Raw genomic sequence first — 24,821 nt, forward strand, 5'->3', positions numbered from 1 at the left:
ACGGATTTCGTCTCAGAGCAAATGCCGGTGAGGATAATTAGTACTCACCATGAAGGCCCAATCCTCCCTTGCTTACCTCGATCTGGGGCTCCTATTGATTGAGAGTATCTCGAAAGAGAAGAGGAAAGTCCCTTGAGCGACATTGTATCGTATCGAAAGGTCAGTTTGTCCTTGCTTCATTAGACATTGCATTGACCGCCAACTTGTCATTGATCAGCTATAATGGTGGTCATACTACTCTTACTCTCGGCTCTGCTCCGCAGGCCTTCGGTTGCATTGAAGCCACCAATCTAGACCGACACAACTTCAGTCAATGTGGTGGTGCTGGGATCAGAGGCTCAAAGCACTACGACGAGCCTTCTGCTGCGCTTCGTGACTCTTATGCAGAGGTCATGCGACGGAATCGGGAGTACCTAATCCGATAAATGGACATCGGTAACACTCTTGGAGTGTTGATGTGAGAGCTCGACTCTCGTCTGCTTCCAGCCTTCATGGAGACTTCGTTGCTCAACCCAGGGCAGTCGGCTAAGGATGAGACCGCATAGCAGGGCTGGAAGTGTCAGAAGTAGCTTCGCATACTGTCTTCATAACATACCTACCTTTCTTTGCAGAACTCTTCTCATGCTCTTCAATCGGTCGTTAGCTTTCTACCGTGTACAATGGCTCATTCTCTGTTTCGACTGGTCAGTGATCACTGTAATACCTGGCGTTTTGTTGGGTTCAGTGCTTCGGTTCATATACATGGGCTGTGAAAAGAGGTTCAAGACGCGAATGAGTATCAATACTCTACAACCCGAACAGAAGCATAGTGCCTGCTTTTCAGACACAACTCAAAAACTCGTGTGAATGTAGCAGATACTTTGGTGGTTGATATGCACATGTTCTCGTTCATCTTTGACTGAAGTCGAGCCCTCATCCGCTGGCTCGAACGATCTGAGTATCCATCCGGCTTGACTACCGCCGCAGCGTGCTTCTGGTCACGGCAGTTTTGAGGGCTCTAGCATTGCAATAGAATATGAGAACATGGAGCACATGATGAGGCTGTACACGGGCAGTTTTATGAAATGCTTTGCGCTTCTACTTGTTACTGATAGAAGACCTAGACCCCTGGAGTCTTGAGTCGACCTGTGTCCTGCCTCCTCTGATTACACATCTCCTCCCTTCTCTCTTTCAATCTGTTGGTCGATAGACCAGGTCTTGTCGTCGCCTCTAGCAGTAAGAAGCCCATCCTCACTGTCCCCAATGGGAAGTGCTCTCGGGGTCCACAGAGGGAACATCCTCTTGAGTGGCGTGGTTGGCAGAGGTGTTGCTGGCGCGAGAGAAAAAACTGCCGAAGAATCTAGAGTTGTGCACTCTGGGGTCGCCAAGGATGTAGCCGAGGAAGAGACTTGTCTGATTGGAATGAATGTTGCGACACATGTCAATCAAGACACACAAGACGATTCTGAGGTGGTCCTGCAGATCGTCTGGGTACCCCTCGATGCGGGGGAGGGTTGTCTGGTCAAGGAAGACCAGAAGTTCTGCAGCTCTCATCATGATATTGGATAAGCCTTCGAGGTCCATGTTGGCCCTGACTAGAGTCATGGAGCGCTCCACGGGCACGTGCTCCTGCTGGTAGGCATTTGTGCTGAACCCGGCATGGCTAAGCGCATTGAGAGTCTCGTGAATATCTTCCAGAGCAGGCAGGTCGGCATTTTCGCTGCTGAGGATGTGTGCAATTCCAGCGGAAATGTCTTGGACGGCAGTGGCGAAAACTTGAGCTCTGGAGGTGCCGTGAGCGAATTGATAGTCGAATTGGGCATTGTCGCGGGAAGAGCAGTAGCGAACGCGACCGAGAGCAGGAGGGAGTCGGCGCTCGGCGCTAGGTAGGCGCGCATCACTGTTGTTGTTTGCGTTGACAGAGGGAGCTTCGGAGCGTCCGCCATCTGTGACGAATGTTGCTTCCTCGGGAACATCCTGGGAGATCTCGTGCAATGGGCGAAATGCATCACTCTGGCTGCTTGTAGACGAGTTCGAATGTCCAGCAGTAGAGGCTCCGGCGAACTCTTGAGTGGGCATACGCGGTTCGAGGACAGGGACAGGACCGGCGAGGCCGAGTCCACCACTCTCGCTGACAGTAGATGATGGTGCAGCAGCAGTGGTGGAACCCCCTTCGGACTCGTTGGCATTGTTCAAACCTCGGATAAGATCAGGCAACTCGGAGGCGAGGGAGCGAGGAGCATCAGCCTGCTCGTTGGTACCCGACTTTGTGGCGGCGGAGTCAACTGGCTCGACAGGTTCACTGACGACGGTCACTCCACGAATGGGCCGAGGCAACTCGGAGGCGAGAGCACGAGGAGCATCAACCTCCTCGGCAGTGACGGTGGGTTCTTGAGGCTCGTTGGCATTGGTCAAGCGGCGGATAAGATCAGGCAACTCGGAGGCGAGAGGGCCGAGAGCATGAGCCTGCTCGGTGGTAGAAGACTGCATGGCGGCGGAGGAGTTGTTCTCAATGAGAGTGTGGTCGTCAAACCAGGTTTGCCAGCCGCCAGGGGCTGTGGGCAGATCAGAGATCTGCGAGTGGGTAACGCCTTTCTCCTGGGTGCTGTGTTGAGAAAGAGTGTCAGTATCAATACCATTACCCCTAGTGAGTACAACATACCAGTCTTGGACAGTGTTATCATGGCCGGGGGTTGCAGCGCGGCTCGAGGGGCCAGCATGAGTTGAAGGGCCAGCATGAGTTGAAGGGCCAGCATGGCCGACAGCACCACCAAGGCACCAGTCAGCACGAGTTTGTACCCTGAGACTCTCACGAAGGGCGAGAGCAAGCTCTTCATCAACGCCATCACCGCGGAACAAGTCGGCAAGGGTTGTGATCTTGTAACTCTGATGAATGGCGATGGACATCTCGTCGTCGTCTTCCACTTTTGTGGCCAGGGACGACGAGTTGCCAGCGTCAGTGGGATTTCTGGGAAAGAAAGTCGCCAAACCTTGCCATCTGCCCTCCATCATGCGAACGTACAGACGCTTGGGAGACTCATAGACATTGTTGCGAAGGTCTTCCTGAGTGTGTTCGCCGATAACAACCAGTCTGTAGGTGGGCAAGCCACGCGAAGAGTGGTCAAGGTTGACCGCGTTGATGAGGTCGAAGAACTCCTCAACACTGAGTACAGTGCCAGGTCCGCTCATGGGGCGCGTGGGGTGGAGGTTTACGCTGAACGTCTGGCGCAGCGCAGCCGCGCGCGCGTCGACCAAGGGGACGTGGGGATAGTGGTATGGGGCGGCAGCGGCGATGGTAGCAGCCTCAACAGCACTCTGTGCAGCTGGAGGGGAATGAGCTGTAGTCAAATAAAATAGATGCGAGAGACTTACCAGAGCATAGAGGAAGGCCTTGGCACCACTTACCACCACTGTCGGGGAGATCGTTGATGCTGGGGGGTGTCTGTGCCATCTTTGACGTTGATGAGCAGTGATGATGACAGAGGAGGAGATTTGCGGGACTTGGTCTTAGATGGAGGAGGTTGTGTGCATTTGGTGGAGAGACTCGCGTCAAAAAAGAGTGGACGTGAAGCGAGAGTGAAGCGAGACCATCAACAGACAAGTTTTCCGACAACAAAAGCGAGTGACCGTGGACGAAGTGAAGTGATTCCGAGGCGAACACACAAAGGCCGCGCGCACCTTGTGACGCAACACGGTACGCACGGCCTTTGGATGTAATAATGAAGTGCAGCAGAATCAGCTCGCGGGAAGAAGAGAGTGCGAGATAATGATGAGACGCTTGACTTGGAGGACATTTCAACACAGCTGGGATTTAGTTTACCTCGAAGTTTCCCATGTACACAGCACTACAAACACGAGCGTTTGATCATGCAGGGTCATGCAAGCCCAACAACTGCCAGAAGTGATTCGGTGATATCCTTGCTTCTTGGAAATAGACATGGATTGACATGTAAAGCTCAGCACATTCAAGGAGAGGGATCGAATTTGCAGAGAATAAAAAAAGTAGTGAACCCACGAGAGCTCTCAGGACCAGGTGGTCAGGATGCAGAAGAGTGCATGAGCCGTACAGTATTATATCTTCATGGGTACCGAAAAGCATCATGTGCCCACAGATAAACGTCGAAGTGCTTGGTCGAAGTGATCGTGTGTTTTCGCGTATCGGTAAAGAATGCTGTCGAGAGATATGTGGAACAAGTCTCTTCTTGAGCCTACGGTGACATGGAAATGTATTCTGAGGTTCGAGTTCGGCCGCCTCTTAGACTCGTGACAAGAGACATCTGGATATCGCCAGTGGAGTATTGAGCACTTCGCGATAGTATACGTATCTAAGGCAACCATCAACATGCAAAGGACAGACGGGGAAGCAGCTCTTCACACCGAAAAGCACAAATTCGTCTCTAGCGATGAGACATGTAGCGGCATCGGTCGACAAGAATAGACTGGATGTTCCATCTCATCAAGTTGTTCGAAGCCTGTCAGTGTCGGTCGTCCAAATCTGAAGCCCAGGGGTGTTCCGATGCGGTCGGATCCCGTGACCGAAAAGCGTGCCGAGGTGTGGGGACTCTTGACAACGACCACGAAGCGCACCACACAACACAAGCTCCAAGAGTACAATAACTCGTCGACTGTCAGAAGAGGAAGGGCAGTGGGAAAAGGGGGACAAGTCGCGGCTGTCAGCAGAGGGCGATGGCTAGCATCAAACTCGGCGGTCTAAAGGAGATGGCGGGCTAAGATTTTCAGAACTCTGCACTGCATGCGATATGTCTATGCATGTTTAGTGTCAGTTCGCACTTTCGTCTGGGCCTCTGCCACGGCCGACAATCGTGCTGGAGCCCCCCCGAGCTAAGCTATTCATCCTCCTTGAGAGGCAGACGCGAATGCCTGTGGCGTAGATGTGTGGCTCCCTCTCCCACAGAACATATGGGCTTGATATGACGGGAGTTTTTTTGACCTCAGTACCTCACCAAGTGACATTGCCTCATCTCTGATGCTGAGGGCAGGCTTTGTTCGTTTGTCTTCTGCTTCTGGTTGGGCGGCCACATCCATGAGGTCTCGGTACGCAGGAACTCTGTTCGCATTGGAGTGACCGCGACTCGAACACCGAACAAAGGAAACTCAACCAGTCAGCCTTCGCCTGTCACCAGACTTCTATTCCTTCTTTTCTTTACACTGCCGTCACCCTACGATTACCACAACCACGTATCCGCTCAGGGGCACAAAACCCGCAAAGAAAGATCGCGTGCCAGCAAAGTGAAGATAAAGAGGGTTGCACATGACAGTCTTCGGGCTTCAAATGGATGCAGCAGCACCACAAAACGTGTCTGTATGTCGATCTTGAGATACACAAGAAGTCGTGAATCGATAGAATGGCAATTGCGTTTTGTCAAGAGTGTACTGTCTCTACCCCGTGATTATACTTTGAGAGCTAGAGATGAGACAAGAACGTTATCAAGGCAAGAGGGATACTAGTGCTGCAGACAACCTTCCACAAGGCCCAAAGCACAGAGCCGCTTGGCGACGACAGTGCTAGGACACCCAAAAGTACAAGAGATAGAATGAAGACATTGATGACAAACAAACATGCAATTATCGTTGTGTATCATTGGTCCGGCGGAGAGCCCTGAATTAACCACCGTTTCATCAGTCAAGTCAAGAGTCTCGAATCAGAAAGTCAAGCTCAACCCTGAGTGTTCAATTTGATTGCTCGAGTGCAGCACACACAGAGCCAACTCCAGACAGGTTCCAGCCAAGAAGACATCTGGTCCACAGCAAGATACCAGTCCAACGAGAAGGGCAAACAAACACTTAAGGAGAATGCCGACAAAGAAGAGAGCACTCCAGCTGCCTTGACCGAGAAGAAGGGCAAATCTGCTCTTTATCTTGTCAAGGCAGACAAGTATGACAATGCTACTTGCAGCGAGAAGCCGACTGGTAAGGGTCAGAACACACCTGCAGCATCTGAGGAGAAGGCCAGCTGCAAGATCTGCTACTGGGCCACACTCTCCAAGCCCAACGAAGTGCTCATGTCTAAGAAGGCTTTATCAATGTTGACAAGAATCTGTTAGCACTGATCATTTGAGTGTTATAAATACACCGTCATTCTTGGGAACCGAATGAAACCATGTTGTGCGTGTATAAATCTTCGAGTTTGAGCACGTTTCCCAGTTCATGTTATTGGGCGGAGCTTGCATTGCATCTCGCTTGGACGCGACAGAAGCAGAATGTCCTCAACTGTATAAAAACTGCTTGCCTTCTAAAAGAAGATAAACGCCATGGCCAATTGATGTTGGCCAGGGCGGTGATTTCGAATTATCATCTCAAGTGCCGTTTGGTCCAAGCCCTTGATTGTGTTCTAGTACATAAGACTGAATTCAAAACGGTTGTTTGGACAGGCATTATGCGAGTCAACAGCCATATGTTGGAACAGAGCAAAGCGTATGGTCTAACTCTTATTCTAGCAATCAACAACAGCGCATGTCGTACCGATTTTTTTTTTCTGGGAACAAGTTGTCATCGAGAGACTTTAAGTGGCTTTGCGGGTCTCGTTCCATCGGAATGATGAGGTGGTATAGGAATGTATAACACTTGGTCCAGCAGGGTCAGACCAGGGACATACCCGCTGTGCCATGCACAAGACCTCTGGCTTTCCTTCACTCGTAGCCGAAAGCCTTCTTGAAAATCTCAACTCCAATATTGTCAGCTTCACCTCGAACAATCTTGTCGAAAGTTTCTGTAACTCCTCGTAGAGCTTCGCCAATATGATCGCGTCATCGCGAAGGATCTCTTGCCATCCGTGTTCCAGTGCTGCCGTAAACATCAAGAGACCAGTCACCATGTCCGGGTAATGCAGGCAATGGTGGCCGTTCATTCCAGCAAAAGGGGAAATGTCGTCGAACTTGTGACTGACCTCTGCCTCGAGGGCAATACAGATCAGGGACATACCCGCTGTTCCAAGCTCAAGGACACGAGCTAGATCTTCAAGCGTGTAGAGACTGTCCCACTTCCACTCAATCGGCAGAGGATGACCTGCGAAAATTGTCTGTCTATGTCTCATGTGTATTCGAACCAAAATGAAACCTTCAAGGTATCTTGGAATATTGAACGTGCTATAGACATGTGCGCAACACCGCACACACTCTACAACTTTGCATGCTGGCTGAAGACCTGTCATGTACAAGCATTGGGTTGGTCGTGCTTTGAGAAACGAAATTAGACATGTGGTATTGTGAAACCAAAGCCACTTCGCTGTGCACTGGGCCTTGAAGAATACAAAATTCAGGTTATGGGGCGACGGCAAGCACGCAGAATGTTCACGCAACAAATGTACAAAATACGTTCAGGCAGAAGAGATTCGTTATTCGGACGCAGTGATCATTCTGTTTCACCCATGTCTCAGCTATGGCTGGTGCTCGATGAACTGACCACGGCTCTAAAATACATGATGCATTGCCAACTCACGCATCAGTCCATCCCGTACTGAGTGTTGGCCTATGCCTTCAAGGTCTCAGAGCGATCCCCAAACCATGTCTGAGTCAGGCTCAAACACGTCCAAGGCCCAGCGAGAGACAGGCTTGATCTTAGGCTTGCCCTTGGCGTTATCCTTGGCCTTGCCCTCAGCCTTGCCCTCAGCGTTGCCCTTGGTCTTGCCCTCAGCCTTGCCCTCAGCCTTGCCCTTGGCCTTGCCCTTGGCCTTGCCCTTGGCCTTGCCCTCAGCGTCAGAAGGGGATGCTGCAGCCACCAGAGAAGAGGTATTCTCGACCATACGCTCGAGGGTAGAGGACACTTCAGCCAGATTCTCGAGAGCAGAGGACACTCCAGCCAGATGCTTGAGAGTGCGAGCCAAGAACGGAGAGGCCTCGAGAGCATCAGTGATGAATTGGTCAGCCTTGATGAGCATGGCGGCATCCTTGACGATGTGGTCGAAGACGGCGTCCACGAATTTGTTGTCCTTGTACTTAGCGCGGAAGAGCTTGTCCAGGTTCTCGAAGAAGCCAGTAGTGTGCTGGTTTGTCCAGATGATAGCACCAATGCCGTTGATGATCTCGGTAGCAAGGGCGGGGAGCACGAAGAATTCAGCAGCCTGGTAGGCCGAGACATGGTAGTGAATGTTAGACTTGGAAAGCTCCTCGTCAGTCGGGATGGGATCGATGGAAATGTCGTAGGAGAAGCCGATGTCAAGGTCGTAGGAGAAGCCGTAGAGGTGCTTCACTGCAGCGATGATTCCATCCTCAGAAATGTCACACTCGCTGAGGTCCCAGTTGGGAGAGCCCTTGTGAACTAGGTCAGCGTTGCAAGACACCATATACACAACAGAACTTACAGGTGCGGCGCGATCGCAGTCGCTGAAGTAAGCGCAGGCGAGAAGGAAGACCTTGTGCGCGGCGATGATGCGGCCGGAGCGCAGAGTCAGAGTGACATCTGAGTGCTCAGCGTTGTCGAAGAACTTGGAATGGGCACTAGCCAATGTCAGCTGGGGTTGGCAAGGCGGTAAGAAGGCGACTGACCCCATGACTGTTGATAGACACGATGAGTCGAGGCGAATGTGGGATCAAATGTGTTAGAGAAAGGTCTGTAGCTGGTCAAAATCAGACGAGGAATTTAGACGAGCCGAGTGAAAGATGGTGTTGACATACGCGTCCAAGCAAACAACACAAGATGGCGTGAGTGAAAGCTGCTCTGAGAGAATGGAGTTCAATGCCGATTCACCCCGTCCTCGTTTTCGAGTCACAGGGAGAAGGCACTCCGGAGGTCTCATTGTATGTTGAACACCTTATTAATGGTAGACCTAACGAAAGGCACCATCGTCTAAGGCATTGGTGTGGAAAAGGACTGCTCTCATAAATCTGTTCCGGCTGGTTGCTCAGTATCGCCGGGCGAGATTGGGCGCTTAGCGTGAGTCGGAGCATCTCGCTAGATCAAGCGTTCAGTACCTCCGTGTTTTTTTGTTTTTTTTTTTTCTTTTCTTGTTTTGATATGCAAAGTGAATTTGATGGATGATGTTCGCGAATGTTGTGGTTGGGTGCACGGGCTTGGCATGACTCATGACTCAAGCACCCGCATCCCTCACTCAACTTCGGCGCCTCTTGACTTGCGCCATACGCTGCCATTCGATGCGTATACTGACAACCCCGCCAACCTACGCCGACGGCCTGGATCAAGGTCCCTTTTCCTCGTAAGTCTCTTGTTCATGTGTGTTGACTCGATGTTTTTATTTTCGGACGCTGACGATCAGAGGTTCAGTTGCACTCGCAGCTGGTGTGTAGAGGTTGGCTCTTTTGGGTGCCTGCGGGTGCCAATGCCTTCAGATGTTCGGTGCCTTTTGTTAGGTTAACCGCTCAAAGCATAAGGTCTTCAACAGATAGTGGGACGTTTGGGGAGCGATTTCACGCTGTGACTCGAAAACGAGGACGGCGGTGACTTGGCCGAACAAATGCTCTTTCCCATTCGCTGTTGTTTGGAACTCGATTTTTGTGTTTCCACTTATCGGCAAGTATGCATCCGCGAATAGTTGTCCGCTCCTTCTCTGACGAATGCAGAAGTGTCGTCGTCAGCTCTCTCTCTGCACTCTCCTCATCTCTCGCATCCTGATTCTCATCGACTCATACCAGCATCGACTCATGACAGTATCCAACAGTTGTGCATCACAACCTACCTTCGACGATTAGATTATCAATCTACATCATACGCATCCCCTGTTGCATGTTCTTCCATCGTTGTCTGGAGCAATTACCCTGTCTCTTTTCTACAGGCCGCCATCTTCTGCATCGTTCGAATTTACATTTTCATCAGTCCACTCACCCGCCTGGGTCGGAGAGTTTCTCGTCGTATTGCATGTCCACTGCTGCCCATACTCTGGAAAGCCGTCGTTCTTTCATCATGGATTCTCGTCTCCAAGGCAAACATGACGAACAGCACAACGCCATCAACAAACGCAAGCGGCCAGATGGCACTGCTATCCGGCCAATCCTTCTGGACGACAGCTCCGACGGGGAAGTGAAGCAAGAGCATCCTTCGGTGCGCCCTCGCATCAAAACCTCCCCCTCTTCGTCAAGCGAGGAAAAGACAAGAATCGTCAGTCTGCTCTTCGTCCAACTCATCATAACATTACTGACGTGCTACGCAGACGCCTGATGCACATACACAACCAGAGCTCAATGCCGCATAGAATCCGAGCATACGACTCTGTCCAACTTGCGGTGAGCAAGTTCGTGCAACCCATGTTGAATTCCTTCAGCACGTGGCGACGTGTCTCGCCACGACAGAACTCAGAATGACATGCCCAAACTGCTCAGGAGAGTACAGCGGTAGCGCACAATTCCTATCGGACCACCGCAACAGCTGTATGGCGCCAAGTCCATCGAAGTCTGGTGCTCAGGTCGACGTCACTCCCGATGGTCAACACGTCTCTACTCCTCCGCCTGACCACGCGACCTCCTCCAGTCCTGCAAAGCCTCATCGTCCAAGACCTCTCGTCGACTACCCACTCACAGACGAGGAGGACGACGACGACGAGGACGACCAAGATGGCCTCCCCATCGCCATGCGTTCGAAGTCCAAGGAATCCAAGAAACCCATCATATACGATGATGATGATGATGATGATGATGATGATGACGAGGTAGTTTGCATTACCGACACTGAAGAGGACTCGGGGCTTCCGCCTTACATGGCTGAACTGGTTGATCTGACTCAAGACCAAGAGGGAGATGAGGGTAATTTCGACGACCATGATGCAAAGCAAGAGACATTCGAAGAAGTCGCTGCCCGCTTCCTCGGAATGGCGCCCGAATGGACTGTCCGTTATCTGGAAATCTTTCTTGCCTGCATAGCCACACCACTGGCAACCAAGAACGTCGTCATTGATGCCGAGCTTCACAGGATCCGTCAAGCGCAACTTCGTCTTCTCTTTCTGGAGCTCCCAGACTTGGATCCTGCTCATGTTGTGTCGTCATACGGTGGTGCAGATAGCGAGCCTTCCCACCTCATGAACTTTCCAACACACACCACTCCCAATCCCCATGCGCCAAACCAGCACATCGCTGACCCAGATAACCCATCTACAGCCTTTGTCATTGATGCGAACGGTGGCCCCCAACGCATGATGATGGCCGATCGCCTTAGCGTCCGTCTGAAACGCCCAATCGACCGAAAAGGATGGACGCCAGAATCGGAATTGACTCCCAACGCTGTCAAGATACTTGTCGACCTCGCCTTCCAGACTCTCGACCACTCGAAGTCACGCGTTCTATGCTTGTGGGGAGAGTCACAGTTCGAGGCCTACAAGGAAAGATACCCTCGAAGTACACCAGTCACGCTATCGCAAACTCCCATCTTCAAAGGCAAGACGCACGCCTTTATTGAGTGGGAGCATGGCTCGCGCCACGTCGTCCGTCGATTGGTGTTTGTCTTCTTTCATCCAGAGGCGTTCTTCCATGGCCTTGGGGGCGCTGGGCCCAAGTACATCACTCTCTTCAACGATCATCTCAAGTTCATCCGTGCATTCTGCCACCGCCCTGAGGTCAACACCACCTACTTCTCAAAGTATTCCAAGGCACCAGCTTCGTCTGCCTCCTCGAAGTCCAGGTGTCCTGTCAATCTCGCTGATCTCACTGACACTCTGATTCATGGCCGCAAGATGGGCCCAAACGCTTTCGAAGGACAACACATCGATGATTTGTTGCCACACGACAGAGCCGCGCGTCAGTGGAAATTCCTTCTCGACTTGTACCAGTTAGAAAAGACCTCCAATGCACGTATCCGTAAAGAGCAAATCCCGCACTCGTTGGTATGCAACATAACTTGGCTGACCCTGTCCTGTTCACGCTTCGCTAACTTTACTATAGCGTTACCTGCTCGATCGAGCCTATACTGGCAGCGGAAAGGACCCGACTCTCATTATCCACATGCTCTCCAATGCGTTTATCTCGACGCCGAAGACCAATGCGCCCTTCCAAAACACCTTTTTACAGGTGCGCATGAACGCATTCAGGGTCAGTCACAAGCCAGGCGCGAAAGTGGTCTACCTCCAGCTCAAGACCAACGTCGTCTGGCACGACGAATGGTTGCGGATGTCGTTCAACGCGTTGGCCAATGCTAGGGTCAAAGTCAAGGACCTGTCCGACCGAGGCGAATGGCTTTTGGACAGTATCATCAAGAGGATTGCGGATGCCGAGCTCAGTGAGGCCATCAACGAACAGCAAGGCGAAGAGTTGAACGCGCTGCTCGTCACCCGCCGCAAGGGGACTGGTTCCAAGCTGCATGGCAAGGGCTTCGTTGGTCAATCTGTCACGTATGTCGAGCTGCTCAAGGCTGCTCGCAATAACCGCTTCCGTCCAAACACTATCGTCGGTCATAGGCCAGTTGTTGCAGCCTATGAACGTGGCGGCTATGCCGGAGTTGTTGATGCTGTCCTTCCTTTCGTACACTTCTCACATGTCGATCGCCTCACCGATACCGAGTTTGACAAGTGGAGAACAGTCCACCCAAAGTTCACTTATTAATAGCCTCCGCAGCCTATTCGTAGCCTTAGTTCTGTCAGTGGTCGTTTGATAGTTTCAGCTGCTCAATTCATATTGCTCTTACCCTGTGTCCCTTCGTGCCAACTGTCAATGTCATATGTGAAACAAGACGCCACATTATGCAGATGCTGGCTGCGGTTCCAGACCATTGCTCGTCTGATGGCTCTCGCTCGTTCTATCTAATTCGATTCTCATCCATCAAGGACAAGGAGGAGTCGACTTTCAGATAGTATTACAGTAGATAGGAAAGACCAAAAACACTATTCAAGTCCGTTTTCTGCCCCTCTTGACTCGAAGATGATTTTGACAATACAGTCAAGTCGAGTCTCCCTTTGAAATCCACTTGCTCTGTATACTGTTGGACGCATACTTGCAGTTAAGCTCATATTGCATAGAGGAAGGAAGCACAAACATGCGGCCTTGAGGTTGAAACTAGAGATACGTTTAGAGAGGGTAGGCAAGCGATATAATGACTCTCACTAACGATCGGTCTGATCTCGGGGTCGACATGGGTTCTTAGAGCCATATCCAATCCCGTCGCAAAGTGAGAAGGGCACAAATTCATCCAGCAAAACCAGCCCTTTGAAACAGCTGCTCTCGAGATGACGAATCTACAACAACAATACGTTTGCACGCCACATTTGATTTCTGGTTCTGCCCGTGCATATAGATGTTTGATGTAGCGTTCTTAGTGTCCTTTCAGGACATCTTTCGCGAACAGGGTTTGGGCGTCACAGAGATTCGATGTGGCACCTTTTCATCATGGATTCACGTGATATCTGCTCGTGCCTTTGATAGTGTTCTGTCGTATTTGGATTTCTTCCTATGGATGGTGTTCTAGTGCTATAATCTCGCCATGCCGTCTCCATGCATGGGATGATCGGGCGCAATGTCGCTGTTCATAGACAAGTTGAAATACGACCCCTTCATGTAATCAACAATATGATCCCAGCTCCTGCATTCGTGAGGAATTCCCTGTCCAGACAGTCAGTGCAAGAACTCATTTGAAAAGAGCACCTACGGCTTACCCAACCATCGACAGCAAACCTGCTACCATCCTCCTCTTTCCGTGGCCATTCCAAGGCCATATCACCTGCACATTGCAGCGTTTGTCGCAGGTAGTCGAAACAGTGCGATACGTGCTCGCCAGAAGGTCCTAGTAAACCATCCACCATGGGTCTCAGACTTGTGCTGTTGCTCATGACTCCATCAATCAATAGCCAGTAGTATTTGCGTAATTGGCCTAGACAATGCAATTGATGAAACAAGGATACGGAATAAATTTCGCCATAGAATGTCTTTTCGCCTGGTGGCAGAGAGTATCTTTCTGACTCGGGTACATAGACGAACCCGCGGCCTTCGGGGAGGAGCGCGTTCCAAGCTGCGTCAGATTCAGGTGATGGACGAGATGCATAGAGAGAGTTGCGCTCGAAGATCTGGATGTTCATGGGCACTGAAAGGTTATCAGCGATGACGAAGTCATGATAGACGGATTTGCTGACTCGGTGGTGCAGGCGACTTGAGTATGCGTGGGAAGAAGAGGCTGTCTTCGTGCGATTTCCAACTCTTGAACGCTATGAGGGCGAGGAAGGCTAGGAAGAAGGTAGCAAAGACGGCCAGCACACGCTTCAGGTTCGCATTGGCTCTCTTGAGCTTTTCTAGCTCAGCTTTCGTTGTCTGTATAGATTCATCGAGCAGTCTGTCCTCGTCTTCAGATACAGGATTGTATATCGATGAGGCTTCGTCGCGTCGACTGAAGATGCTGAGCAAAGACATACGGAAGGTTGTGCGAGCTAGCAGCGGAAAAAGCCTACAGGCAAATGTACAACTTTTGAAGGGCCGCTAGAAACCTACCGAGGCTCGTTCTTTTGGTCTTTCATTCCACCAAGGTCATGGCGGTTTCAGGACGTCGAAGCCATCTCTAGGTGGGGTCTTCAAGAGGATCGCCTAAGCAGCTCGCCATTTTCGTCGTTAATTTATATCTCGTATTCAGAGTGCGACTCGATCGGACATTACCGAGGCCATAACATTCATGACGATGGCAGCAGTCGAGCCCACGAAGAGATTCTGAGAAATGAGGTTGATACACAAAGACGACGAGTCAAGAATGGTTTCAGCATGTTCGGCGACGTCGACTTTGAGTTCAGTTCAGGGCTCGGAAGTCCCGTCCGGTCGCGTTGCCCAAGCCCTTACGGAGACTCTTTCGCAGAATCAACGAGTTGCAAGGAACAACTCACTGACCAATAGTCATTGCCGCAGTCACTCTGTGAAAGATGATCATGACTGAGCGAGAGCAAGACCGAGTGTCTGGTGTTGTGATCAGAAGCCAACGTCCTCGTGGCTGACAAAGCTTCAGTCTGCCCCGATTCCCACAAACACTTCCGTCAACCTCGCCTACCGATCAGAGATAGAGAGTCATCGTCCACTGCTTGTCGTAAATTTGCTGAGAAAGCTTAAGCATCAGGGCTGGCTAAGCGGATGGTCGTTTGCAAGATCGCGCCATCTCACGACTGTGCAGTTGCATGAAGCTGACCGAATCCAGCGGAAATGCCCCGCTCAGCCATTACAACCATGCCTTTGTTGCTTACAAAGTGTACTACGAGGGCGTTCTTGCTTACCATATCTCTACTGGTTAAGCCTATCAAGAGAAAAGACGTTGTATGGTGTGATTTTTCATTGTGGCACATGCATACCTATATAACACTTGTATATCTCTAAGGTTCATCTATCTCATCATCTCATCATCCTCTCATCCATTCTATCACAGGAGGCGTACGATATACTATCGTGCATCCGATCACACTATAACATCAACAATGGCATACAAGAAGGTAGCTATCGCAGGAGCCACCGGCAACCTCGGTCCCTCCATCGTCAATGAGTTGGTCAACCAAGGCTTCGAAGTCACTGTTCTCACATCCTCTGGCAAAACTTCCGGTCTACCATCAGCAATCAAAGTCATAAAAGTCGATTTCTCCTCTCAAGAGTCCCTAGTATCTGCTCTGAAGGGTCAAGAAGCCTTTATTTCAGCCATTCCCAAGCATGAAGAGCAGCCTGCTCTGATTGATGCTGCCATCGCTGCTGGCGTACAGAGATTCGTCCCTTCAGAGTTTGGCAGTAACATTGTCGGCAATGAGAAAGTTCGTGCTCTGCCTGTCTTCGCTGGTAAAGTCAAGACGCAACAGTATCTTCGCGAAAAGCAGGACCAGATCAGCTATACTATTATCACCACTGGATTGTTCCTCGACTGGGGCATCGGTCTGGGCTGGCTCGTCAATCTAAAGGGCAAGACACAAATCAACGACAACGGCGACAGTGCCCACAGCTTCACACTTCTAAGCGACATCGGCAAAGCTGTCGCTGGTATCCTCAACCACCCAGAAGAAACCAAGAACCGTGGAGTTTACGTTCAAACCGCTGCTCTTAGTCAAAATCAAGCCTTGAAGATCGCGCAAAAAGTTAATCCCGATTTCAAAGCAGAGACTGAACATGTCGATCTCGCAGAAGCTGAGAAGAATGCTTATGCAGAGTTAAGCAAGGAAAATGGAAATGTCGGTGCTGCCATGGTGACTTTTATCAAGATCTCAATCTTCAAGGATGGATATGGTAATCTGTGGGATGAGAAGAATGATAATGAGCTGCTGGGTGTCAAGGGTCTGTCAGAGACTGAGGTTGGAGACTTGATCGCCAAGTACTTCTAAGTCGAGAAAAGAATGATCAATCTAAGTTGATACCCTCCCTGTGTTTTCAGGTCCGTAACTTTTATCGTACTCCGCCTGCCGCGACAGGTAATTTGAACACTATAGAAAGGCATGAATGTTCTTGAAGGAGAGGCATGTCCATTGAGAGCCGATAGGGTGTCGCTTCTCAGTGGACAGCTTCCCGGTTCATCATAGTATTGTGCCTTTTCATAGCTACACGTTACATCGACTCGTACACGGGGAGTATGTACCTGCTCCATTTAACCAAAGCAGACTTGGTCTTGTTGATCTACGCGAACGGTTGTATTATTATCTGCAACCACTACAGACAAAAGTGCTTACGGGTCCATCCACACTCTATTCTTGGTCCACTAGGAATATCCATGTGGGCACCACAGCACGTGACGAGACCACCAAGGTACATCCAAGACACTTCATCAGCAGGCGACGACACACCCTCCACACACCGCACGAGGCAACATAATTAAGGTCAAGAGCCCACCTCTTATGACTCAAGCAAAAGGCACCAAACCCACCCTCATATCAATATAATGCCTTATCCTACTCTTCTTCCTTTTTTTCTATCACCTAGCACAAAGCAGCAAATCTCCATCATGCATCCCTACTTCTTACCATACCCAAAAACCACAGAACAAAAACCAGCACCTCTTCGCACGCAAGCTGCGAAACCATATCCACACCCGAGGCCAGATCCCGATCCTAATAATCCACCTTCGCCTCTGAACCTTTCTCCCTCTGCCGCTTCTCCTACCTCATCCTCCTCGTCTTCAGGCTCGTCAACCATCAAACCTGCTCGCAAGAATCGCGTTCATTGGAAACAAGATTATCATCCCAGTATCATGAAACTCAAAATCGTGTGTGGGGACCCCGAAGATCCGAGTTTGGTGGTAGTGTTTGGGTTGGAGTTTCGAGAAGGCAAAAGACCGAAGGTGAGGTTTAGCGTCAAGAGAGGCCATGGCAAGACCAGAGAGCTAGGAGATGTGAGTACGAGGGATGAAGAGGAACAGGAGGAAAAGCCAAAGATCATGAGACGAGGGATCGAAAGAGAAAAAGACGAGATCGGGATTGAATCAAGAGAGTAAGACCAAAAAGTTGTTGTGATCAGTCGGTTTTGAGGTTCTGACAACGATCGTAGCGAAAGACGTCGCCTTATACTTCAAACATGGGACCAGTGGCTGCACCACCACCTAGACCACCTGCTCTTAGATCCACAAGATCTACACGCCAACCTCTCCAACCTTCCAATCCGCGCTTGACTTCTCTGATTCTTTCGATTCTCTTCTTACCCTCCTCTTCTTGAGCAACACGGAAAGAGTCTTCGTCAAAGTCTTCCTCGCTCAGCAGACCCAACGATTGTTTCCTTTGGCCACCGGTGAAAGCACTGATACCGCTTTGTAGCACATCCTGGAAGCTGCTGCCTGTGCGGGCGTGTGGGCGATGTGTGGATGAGGGGGCAGCGTATGGGTTGCTGAGATCGACGTCTTCATAGCCTGGTGATGCGTCGTTGATATCAGGTTGCATGGCAGCCCTTTGCTCGCGCCACACGCCACGGCGCAGATCGGTGTTTTCAGCTTCAAGGTCGCGAATGCGTTGGTGCAATTGTTCGCGCTCGAGGTCGTCAGCATCGTCCGTGAGGGAGTCTGTATCGTTTGCGGCAGGCGTTTGGGATGTTTTCAGCGATGCAAGCTTGGAAGTCAAGTCTTTGATCTGGGAGTCGTGACTGCTGGTTTGATCCTTGTGGAGTTTTGTCAGGGTCTCAATCTTCTGTTCCAGGGAGCTGGCGCGGCTGGTCGCTGCGTCGGCAGACGATTGAGCGGTGCGTAGATCAGATTCCAGAGTTGTGATCTTTGCTTGTAGTGCAGCAGGATCTTCAGCATCGTTCTTTTCTGTCTCGACTGGCTTGTTGATCGTTTCCTTCAATGTCTCAATCTCTTTCTGTGCTGCTTCAGCAGCCTGCTCGGCTCTAGTGGCGCGCTGCTCAAGTTCCTTGATGGTGGCCTCGTGGGCGGTCACAGACGACTGCGACATGTTGTATTGGTTTCGAAGGTTGGACAACTCCAGCTCCAGCGACTCGATGGTTGATGTCTTGGATGCCAATTGTGCCTGAATCTCGCGCGAGGGACTTGCATTGGATTTGCGTCGCTTGTCGGCTACCTGTTGCTGAGCCTGAGAGAGCTGTCGCTGTACCGATGTCAACTCGGAGGTCTGTAGTATGTTAGTTTCTCTACAGATGGTGTCCTCTTCAAGGCTTCATACCAGCTTCTCGATCTCTTCGTGTCGCTTGTCGGCCAGGGCAGCCTTAGACTTGAGTTCGGCAACATCGCCGCTGCTCTCTCTCAACTGCTCCAGCTCATCCTCAACCTTCTGCAATTTTGACTGCGTCTCCTGAAGGGTCTTGTTCTCCTTCTCCAGCTCCTCGATTCGTGATGCTTGCTTGCGATAGATGTCTTGAACTTCGTCTTCGGCACTGATGGATGGGAGGGCAGGCGATTTGGACAAGCTCGGAGATGTGAGGCCAGAGTTTTGTCTAAACGAGGCTGATCGCTGTCGTGACTGCTCGGACTGGGAGGGTTTGCGCTCGGTTGTTGGTCGTTCGGCAGGAGTCTCGTCTGGGACTGCAGATTCCTCAGGCGCCTCTTCCGTCTTTTCCTCTTTTGTCTCTTCTGTTGTCTCTGCGTCTAACGGTGTGGTGTCTGCAGCCTTCTCTTCGGTAGAGGCATCAACCTCGGCCTCAGGTGCTTCGCCGTCTGCTGGTGCTTCTGCTGTCGCATCGTCCTTCTCTTCTGTGGCATCGGCCTTGTCTGCCTTCTTCTTTCCACCCTTCTTTCCCTTCTGCTTCTTCTTCAACTCCTCGAACTGTGCACATGATTTAGCTTGTGATGATGCTAGTTATTTTATGGTAGTGCGGGCGACGTACACGCTTCTTTGCTGCGGCAAGCTTCTCAGCCTTTTCCTTGTCATCCACGTCGGCCATGATGTATTGCTTAGCAGAAATCAAATGTTTTGTGTAGAAAGAACAAGTAGTAATGCTAAAGGGGTGTTGCTTCGTGTTGCGACTGAGCAGCTCGGCATGACGCGCCTCGGCTAGACTTGCCCGAGATGCTTCTTGTGCAGCTTCTGCTCACCAAATCTTTGCTCTATCCATTAACACCAATACATCAAAACTTTTCAAAATGCCTAGGGATAAATCATCATGGCAACCGACGCAGAAGCGTCAGAAAGCTACTAAACACAACAAGGGTCCAATCCCACTGCCAATTGAGAAAGGCTATCAACAAGACAATGCCATTTCGACTGCTCTCCAGCAATCTCTGTTAAATGTCTTTCGCGATGCATGCAACAAGGGCTCACCTGCTGAAATTGAACACGTCCTGCAAGAAGTAAAGGGCCACCTCTTCAATCGCGACTTTGCCACTGCTTTTGGAAAAGATGAGTATCTCGAGGCATATGCTGCGAGGTGGAGCCCCAGCAGAGCATTGGGCTATGCGCAGATCTTCTCTGACCTCACTCCTGAGATTGCTGAGCTACTTGATCAGAAGTCATCTGATACCAAGGCATCAAGTCAGGATGTATCGGAGCTATCAGAGCAACTCAAAACCAAATTGACTCTGGAAGGAAGTGCAGACTCGTCCAAGCCTCTGAACATTGTTTGTCTAGGCGGTGGAGCAGGTGCTGAAGTTGTTGGTTTTGCTGGCTGGCTCAAGCATCTGAGAGACAATACATCTGCATCTGATGAAAAGCCTCACGCCGACATCTCCAAACTCGACATTTTTGGTATCGACATTGCCAAATGGGATAAAGTCATGCAAGATCTTCACCAAGGCGTCATCACCCCTCCGGTTTTGTCCAAATATGCTTCCGCGGCTGCAAAAGCCGCCAACAAGGCCGTACTCCCTTCAGAAGTCTTCAACGTGCGCTTCAAGCAACAAGATATCCTGGATACCGACGCTGCTGGAGTCAATGATCTGCTCGCTAACAGCGACATTGTTACTATCATGTTTACCTTGAACGAGCTGTACAGCACCTCGGTAGCAAAGACTCAGAGATTGTTATACTCATTGACAGCCTCGATGCGCTCAGGATCGCTGTTGCTGGTCGTAGACAGCCCTGGAAGCTACTCTACGGTTACACTCAATGATGCTACCCAAAAGTACCCTATGCAATGGCTACTCGACCACACATTGTTGTCACCAAAGAAGAATGCAGAGAAGGGCACGCCTGCGCAATGGAAAAAGCTGGTTTCTGACGAGTCGAGATGGTTCAGACTGCCTGATGAGGATCTGAAGTACCCAATAGACCTCGAAAACATGCGCTACCAGATTCATCTATACCAAAGACGAGACGAAAAGCAGCAACAGCAGCAAGAACAGCAGGAGTAAATTGTCCTTGAACGTGGACTGCACCACGGATACTGCTACCTTGATTCTTCGGATCGCTGAGGGCCAGATACGAGTTAAGGGGTCGACCTGCGCCTAAAACACGCGATATCGATGTGTACGAGACTACGTCCGTTCCAAGCTGGCCGACTTTTACTTCAACCCAGATGCGGCCATGTCGAGACACATGCAAAATCATATTGAACACTGGTCGAGCGCCAGTTGCTGTGGATCATTATCGCGCATGATCCATAACGTACAGCGCATGCGACCAAGTCTACCTTTATAAACAAGTAAAATTGGGACCCTTCCAGCCGGCAACTCTCCACTGTTTGGTCACTAAAGGGACGCCTTTAGTGTAGTGGTTGGGAAGCTCACCAAAAAAAAAATACCACGCCACGTGCTACGTTCTTAGTAATACGCGAACCAAACACGACGTATGAAAGCGCTTGGGTGGGTTTTTCTGTAAGCAGTTTTTTTGCTCCTGACAGTCACACCTTCTGTTTGATTATCATTCCAGCCGCAGTATTGTAGTACTGCAGTGGGAGGTGGTGTCGAGTTTGGAAAGGGTCTGACAAGATCTGGTCCAAAGTTCTCGGCTATTTTCTTTCCGCCGACTGTATGGGATGCGAGAGAACGCGGGTTCGAGCACTGATGGTGATTTTTGTTATGAGCTTCTCTGACGCTTCGTCGGTCTTGAACACCGACAAAGCTCACACCTGTTGCAGCGATTGTACTGCAACTTGAGTGAGGGCGACTTTATCTGCAGATGCCAGTGCTATTCAACTACGACAGGTCACCTGGATCGCCTTCCCCCTGGGACGATTCTCGGGATCATGTACACTTTGGAACATTCCATCATATCATATATCGATTCTGCGGAGCTTTCAACCTTCGCGAATGCCTTACCTGCCCTTTGGACTCGTCGCAAGTCCTATATGTCTGACGATGGATCGCTCAACACATCTCTCCGGATGAGTCAAGAGTAAGATATAGACTATAAAAAGGCACAGCTGTTCTAGGAAGCAGAGACATGTTCACAGAGAGTCGAGAATTTGTTGCCTCTCAGTGGACATCATCTTGTTTCTATTATCAATATGCATTTCTATAGCTATATGCGGTACTTTAGTACACGAGGAGGTAATAAACCTTCCAGTTTGCCATAACGCTCAGATACTGCCACAAGTTCTATCGGTACATTGACTCGAAAAATTGTAACTCCTGCTGTTAGGAAGCGAGATCTGCTGCTACGATGTTATGATAGAGTATCAACAGTCAAGTCGCAATATTTTGCCTCGAATCATGGTCGACAACCTAAAACGTTTCAGGTCCAGCACCTACCACACACGTATCAAGTCTTGATCCTGCATCCTCTCTCGAATGTCAGAAAGTGATCTGGGTCGACACGCAAAAAACACAATCTGGGAAGAGACGGTATACGGAATCAGGATGCCTTTTGGAGAATCGATATCGTCGTCTGAATAAGGCCTAGATACACGCATTCACAAGCTATAAACTTTGATACAGTGATACAAGATGATATTATGGAAGCGACGTGCTATCAGAACAAAAGCCAGAAAAGTACAGTCAGGGTCACCACAGGCCTTGATCAAAATGTGGGGTAGCTCTTTCACATGCGCGTCAGAGGCAACTCGTCGCGAGAGCTGCCTTCCCTTCTCGTCACCATTTGATTCCCATCGCGTCTTCCACCGACATTTGAACTTTCCTACGCGATTCATCACACTCTCTTCGCGTCTTCGATCCTACAGTACTCCTTTCTCTTTCTGCTGCTGGCATGGACCACAATGCCTTCATGGCATGTCAGTCTGCTTAGCCATAGTGGCAAGCAGATCGATTCTCGCAAACAGGATGTGAATTCACATTCACATGCAACGGTCTTCATAGATGGAGATGCTGCCCTCGCTGACACATGGAGATTCGTTGATTACAGTGATGAGACGCAGGCTAGACGCGACTGGATCTCTCAATTCAGTAAGTTCACACTCATCTCATCTATCACATGCACCTTCCTGTCGCACATTATCATATTTGTGGTGCTAATCAATCTATCATTAGTCTTTGATAGAGGCGCTCTTCAATTCAGCTCTGATGTTGTCGACACTTTCATTGTGGGCCCGTCACCCGTCCATGGGCTGGATTCTCGCATTCATCTGCCTTTCACTGAAGGTACACAACAATTCTGCATTCTCTTGCGCCATGGAGATACGGTAGAGTTTGGAGTTACATATGCTCGCGTCCAAGTTGTGTTCGATCCATATTCGGACGACCCTCATGTACAGGTCGAATCTTCAGGACCGGGAGCCCTTGGTCACAAGATCAAGCACGAGATCAAGGAGGAAGCAGACACTGACGATGAAACCGACGATGAGGCTATCCACCCTGTCATCAATGCCCGTCGTGGTACTTCAGCTGAAGAATCCCAACACTTGTTCTCCACGAGCCGCGAGCATCTTAGTCCGACGCCCCAAATCACCCGAGAGTCACAAGTGGTCAAGGACACTCCCAACCGCCGCCGCATCAGGTCTCAACACGAGTCAACCATTCCGGAAAGTTTGCCCATGGACGAAACATATCCTGAGCAGCCCCAGCCTGTAGCCCATGCAAATACTGCGGGTACTGACAATGGCCTAACGAGCCTCTTGCCGGATGTTCACACTGGCGAGCTGCCGGACAACTCACCCTCTGAATCTCTCCATTTCCATGTACCGACCCAGCACACTCTGTCGCCGCAAGACCAAAGCTTTACCGCCGCTGAAGTGGGCAAGCTCATCTCGAATCTGAACAACATTTCATCACAAGCACCGCCATCAACTTCATCCCCGCAGAAGACGCGTGAATCAGATGTCATTGCCGGCCACTTTCCAAAGGATTCCTCGACTGTAGACTCGGCAAAACCAGCCATATTGCCAGAACCACAAGCTGAGCCTCCAGCTGCTGAGCCCGCTACTGTGCTCGAACATGTGGCTTCACCAGTCGATATCATCAATGATGAGATTACGAACGATCGAGACAGAACAAACGCTTTGACCGGCAGTATCGCCGCGACCGTCGAGTCAGATCCGGTTGCCAGTGTCAAGCAGACTCCGTCGGTGACTAGTGCGGCGAAGAAGAGAAAGAAGGTCTCAGACAGCGATTCTGTTACTTTGTCAATCAAGCGCGCCAAGTTTGTTGAAGGCGATGTTGGTGATGCTAGCACTACACCAATGAGCACTGCTTCGAAGAGGAGTTCAGGCCGGGGCAAAGGCTTAGAAACGCCGACAGGATCTGCACCGACTAGAAGTTCTTCACGAAGGAAGAGCTTGGATGAGGATCTCCCGCCCAGTACCATCTCCAGACGGGTTGCCACTAGGCACAAAAGCATTGACAGTGAGAGCGCTCCTGCTGGATCGCCATCAACAGGTCGACAATACAGCGGTGACCCTCCTGTCATTCTCTATTCTAATACCAGAATCACGGACAAAAATCAGCTTATGAAGTCTCTCAAGGACCATGGCGTCAGCAAGACTGAAGATATCAAAAGCGCAAACTTCTTGTGTGTAGGCCCGGGGGAGCTTCTAAAGACACCTAAATTGCTCCACAGCTTGACGTTAGGCAAAACGATTGTCACTGACAATTGGGTATCACACTCGGTCGCGGCTGGAGTTTTGCTAGACACCTCCGAATATCTACCTGAGGAGCTCAAGGCGACCAGACACTTGGACCGTACGAAGACTTTCACCGATCAGGTCATTTATATCACGCCAGCGCAGCGCCTGGCCTACAAGAAAGGTCTTTGGGACGATGTCATGGCCATTATCAGGCAAGCTGGCGGCACAAATCCTTTGACTGGACCACTTTCGAAACTTGACACTAGCAGCATCACGCTATATCTCGGTGCCGACAAGAACGACGATGTCGCTGCAAAGTTACAAGAGCAGGGAGAGAAAGTGTACAAGAAGGACATACTCGGCGCCAGTATCGTCCAGGGAGAGTTGCTCTTCGACGAGTCGTTAGAACTTCCACAGGCAGAACCAGTGTCGAAGACGAAGGCAGAACCAAAGTCGGCCAAGAAGAATGGACGCAAGAAGAAGGCTTAGAGATGTGAAAGACAGGCATCAGGGCAAGGTGTACAGGGCGTTTCTTGCTATGGAAGTGTATTCAAGGACCATCAGCATTGTGGGGGATCAGGAGCATAGCTAGGAGGCTGTATTCATCTTAAATCCCGT

General features: G+C 50.4%; 11 protein-coding genes across 11 annotated transcripts; 7 read left to right on the forward strand and 4 right to left on the reverse strand.

The window, feature by feature from the left end:
* Positions 1 to 1,230: 1,230 nt before the first annotated feature.
* On the reverse strand, positions 1,231 to 3,430 carry M437DRAFT_68683 (uncharacterized protein; the record flags this gene model as incomplete). The annotated part of the gene is made up of 2 exons (XM_041025153.1): positions 1,231 to 3,317; positions 3,385 to 3,430. The coding sequence occupies 2 exons, from the start codon at positions 3,428 to 3,430 to the stop codon at positions 1,231 to 1,233; spliced, it is 2,133 nt and encodes a 710-aa protein (XP_040876727.1).
* Positions 3,431 to 5,559: 2,129 nt separating this feature from the next.
* On the forward strand, positions 5,560 to 6,044 carry M437DRAFT_87248 (uncharacterized protein; the record flags this gene model as incomplete). Its single annotated transcript, XM_041028606.1, has 2 exons — positions 5,560 to 5,668; positions 5,719 to 6,044. 2 exons carry the CDS (start codon positions 5,560 to 5,562, stop codon positions 6,042 to 6,044), a joined length of 435 nt encoding a protein of 144 aa, XP_040876728.1.
* A 1,439-nt stretch (positions 6,045 to 7,483) lies between these two features.
* On the reverse strand, positions 7,484 to 8,488 carry M437DRAFT_68685 (uncharacterized protein; the record flags this gene model as incomplete). Its single annotated transcript, XM_041025154.1, has 2 exons — positions 7,484 to 8,248; positions 8,300 to 8,488. The coding sequence occupies 2 exons, from the start codon at positions 8,486 to 8,488 to the stop codon at positions 7,484 to 7,486; spliced, it is 954 nt and encodes a 317-aa protein (XP_040876729.1).
* A 1,367-nt stretch (positions 8,489 to 9,855) lies between these two features.
* Positions 9,856 to 10,144, forward strand: M437DRAFT_87250 (uncharacterized protein; the record flags this gene model as incomplete). The annotated part of the gene is made up of 2 exons (XM_041028607.1): positions 9,856 to 10,050; positions 10,103 to 10,144. The coding sequence occupies 2 exons, from the start codon at positions 9,856 to 9,858 to the stop codon at positions 10,142 to 10,144; spliced, it is 237 nt and encodes a 78-aa protein (XP_040876730.1).
* Positions 10,145 to 10,249: 105 nt separating this feature from the next.
* On the forward strand, positions 10,250 to 12,479 carry M437DRAFT_87251 (uncharacterized protein; the record flags this gene model as incomplete). The annotated part of the gene is made up of 2 exons (XM_041028608.1): positions 10,250 to 11,764; positions 11,823 to 12,479. The coding sequence occupies 2 exons, from the start codon at positions 10,250 to 10,252 to the stop codon at positions 12,477 to 12,479; spliced, it is 2,172 nt and encodes a 723-aa protein (XP_040876731.1).
* Positions 12,480 to 13,340: 861 nt separating this feature from the next.
* Positions 13,341 to 13,945, reverse strand: M437DRAFT_56175 (uncharacterized protein; the record flags this gene model as incomplete). The annotated part of the gene is made up of 2 exons (XM_041023000.1): positions 13,341 to 13,472; positions 13,526 to 13,945. The coding sequence occupies 2 exons, from the start codon at positions 13,943 to 13,945 to the stop codon at positions 13,341 to 13,343; spliced, it is 552 nt and encodes a 183-aa protein (XP_040876732.1).
* A 1,368-nt stretch (positions 13,946 to 15,313) lies between these two features.
* Positions 15,314 to 15,958, forward strand: M437DRAFT_28691 (NAD(P)-binding protein; the record flags this gene model as incomplete). Its single annotated transcript, XM_041019144.1, has 1 exon — positions 15,314 to 15,958. A coding segment is annotated over one exon (645 nt), but the record flags the coding sequence as incomplete, so codon positions are not given.
* A 791-nt stretch (positions 15,959 to 16,749) lies between these two features.
* Positions 16,750 to 17,301, forward strand: M437DRAFT_56148 (uncharacterized protein; the record flags this gene model as incomplete). Its single annotated transcript, XM_041022996.1, has 1 exon — positions 16,750 to 17,301. The coding sequence occupies one exon, from the start codon at positions 16,750 to 16,752 to the stop codon at positions 17,299 to 17,301; it is 552 nt and encodes a 183-aa protein (XP_040876734.1).
* A 67-nt stretch (positions 17,302 to 17,368) lies between these two features.
* On the reverse strand, positions 17,369 to 19,193 carry M437DRAFT_55835 (uncharacterized protein; the record flags this gene model as incomplete). The annotated part of the gene is made up of 4 exons (XM_041022944.1): positions 17,369 to 18,424; positions 18,476 to 18,868; positions 18,944 to 19,075; positions 19,137 to 19,193. 4 exons carry the CDS (start codon positions 19,191 to 19,193, stop codon positions 17,369 to 17,371), a joined length of 1,638 nt encoding a protein of 545 aa, XP_040876735.1.
* Positions 19,194 to 19,503: 310 nt separating this feature from the next.
* M437DRAFT_14314 (uncharacterized protein) lies at positions 19,504 to 20,556 on the forward strand (the record flags this gene model as incomplete). The annotated part of the gene is made up of 2 exons (XM_041018759.1): positions 19,504 to 19,757; positions 19,839 to 20,556. Coding segments are annotated over 2 exons (972 nt in total), but the record flags the coding sequence as incomplete, so codon positions are not given.
* Positions 20,557 to 22,400: 1,844 nt separating this feature from the next.
* On the forward strand, positions 22,401 to 24,692 carry M437DRAFT_68691 (uncharacterized protein; the record flags this gene model as incomplete). Its single annotated transcript, XM_041025155.1, has 2 exons — positions 22,401 to 22,587; positions 22,672 to 24,692. 2 exons carry the CDS (start codon positions 22,401 to 22,403, stop codon positions 24,690 to 24,692), a joined length of 2,208 nt encoding a protein of 735 aa, XP_040876737.1.
* Positions 24,693 to 24,821: the final 129 nt, after the last annotated feature.

Source organism: Aureobasidium melanogenum (assembly GCF_000721775.1).
Source record: "Aureobasidium melanogenum CBS 110374 unplaced genomic scaffold scaffold_23, whole genome shotgun sequence".
NCBI classification, from domain to species: Eukaryota; Fungi; Ascomycota; class Dothideomycetes; order Dothideales; family Saccotheciaceae; genus Aureobasidium; species Aureobasidium melanogenum.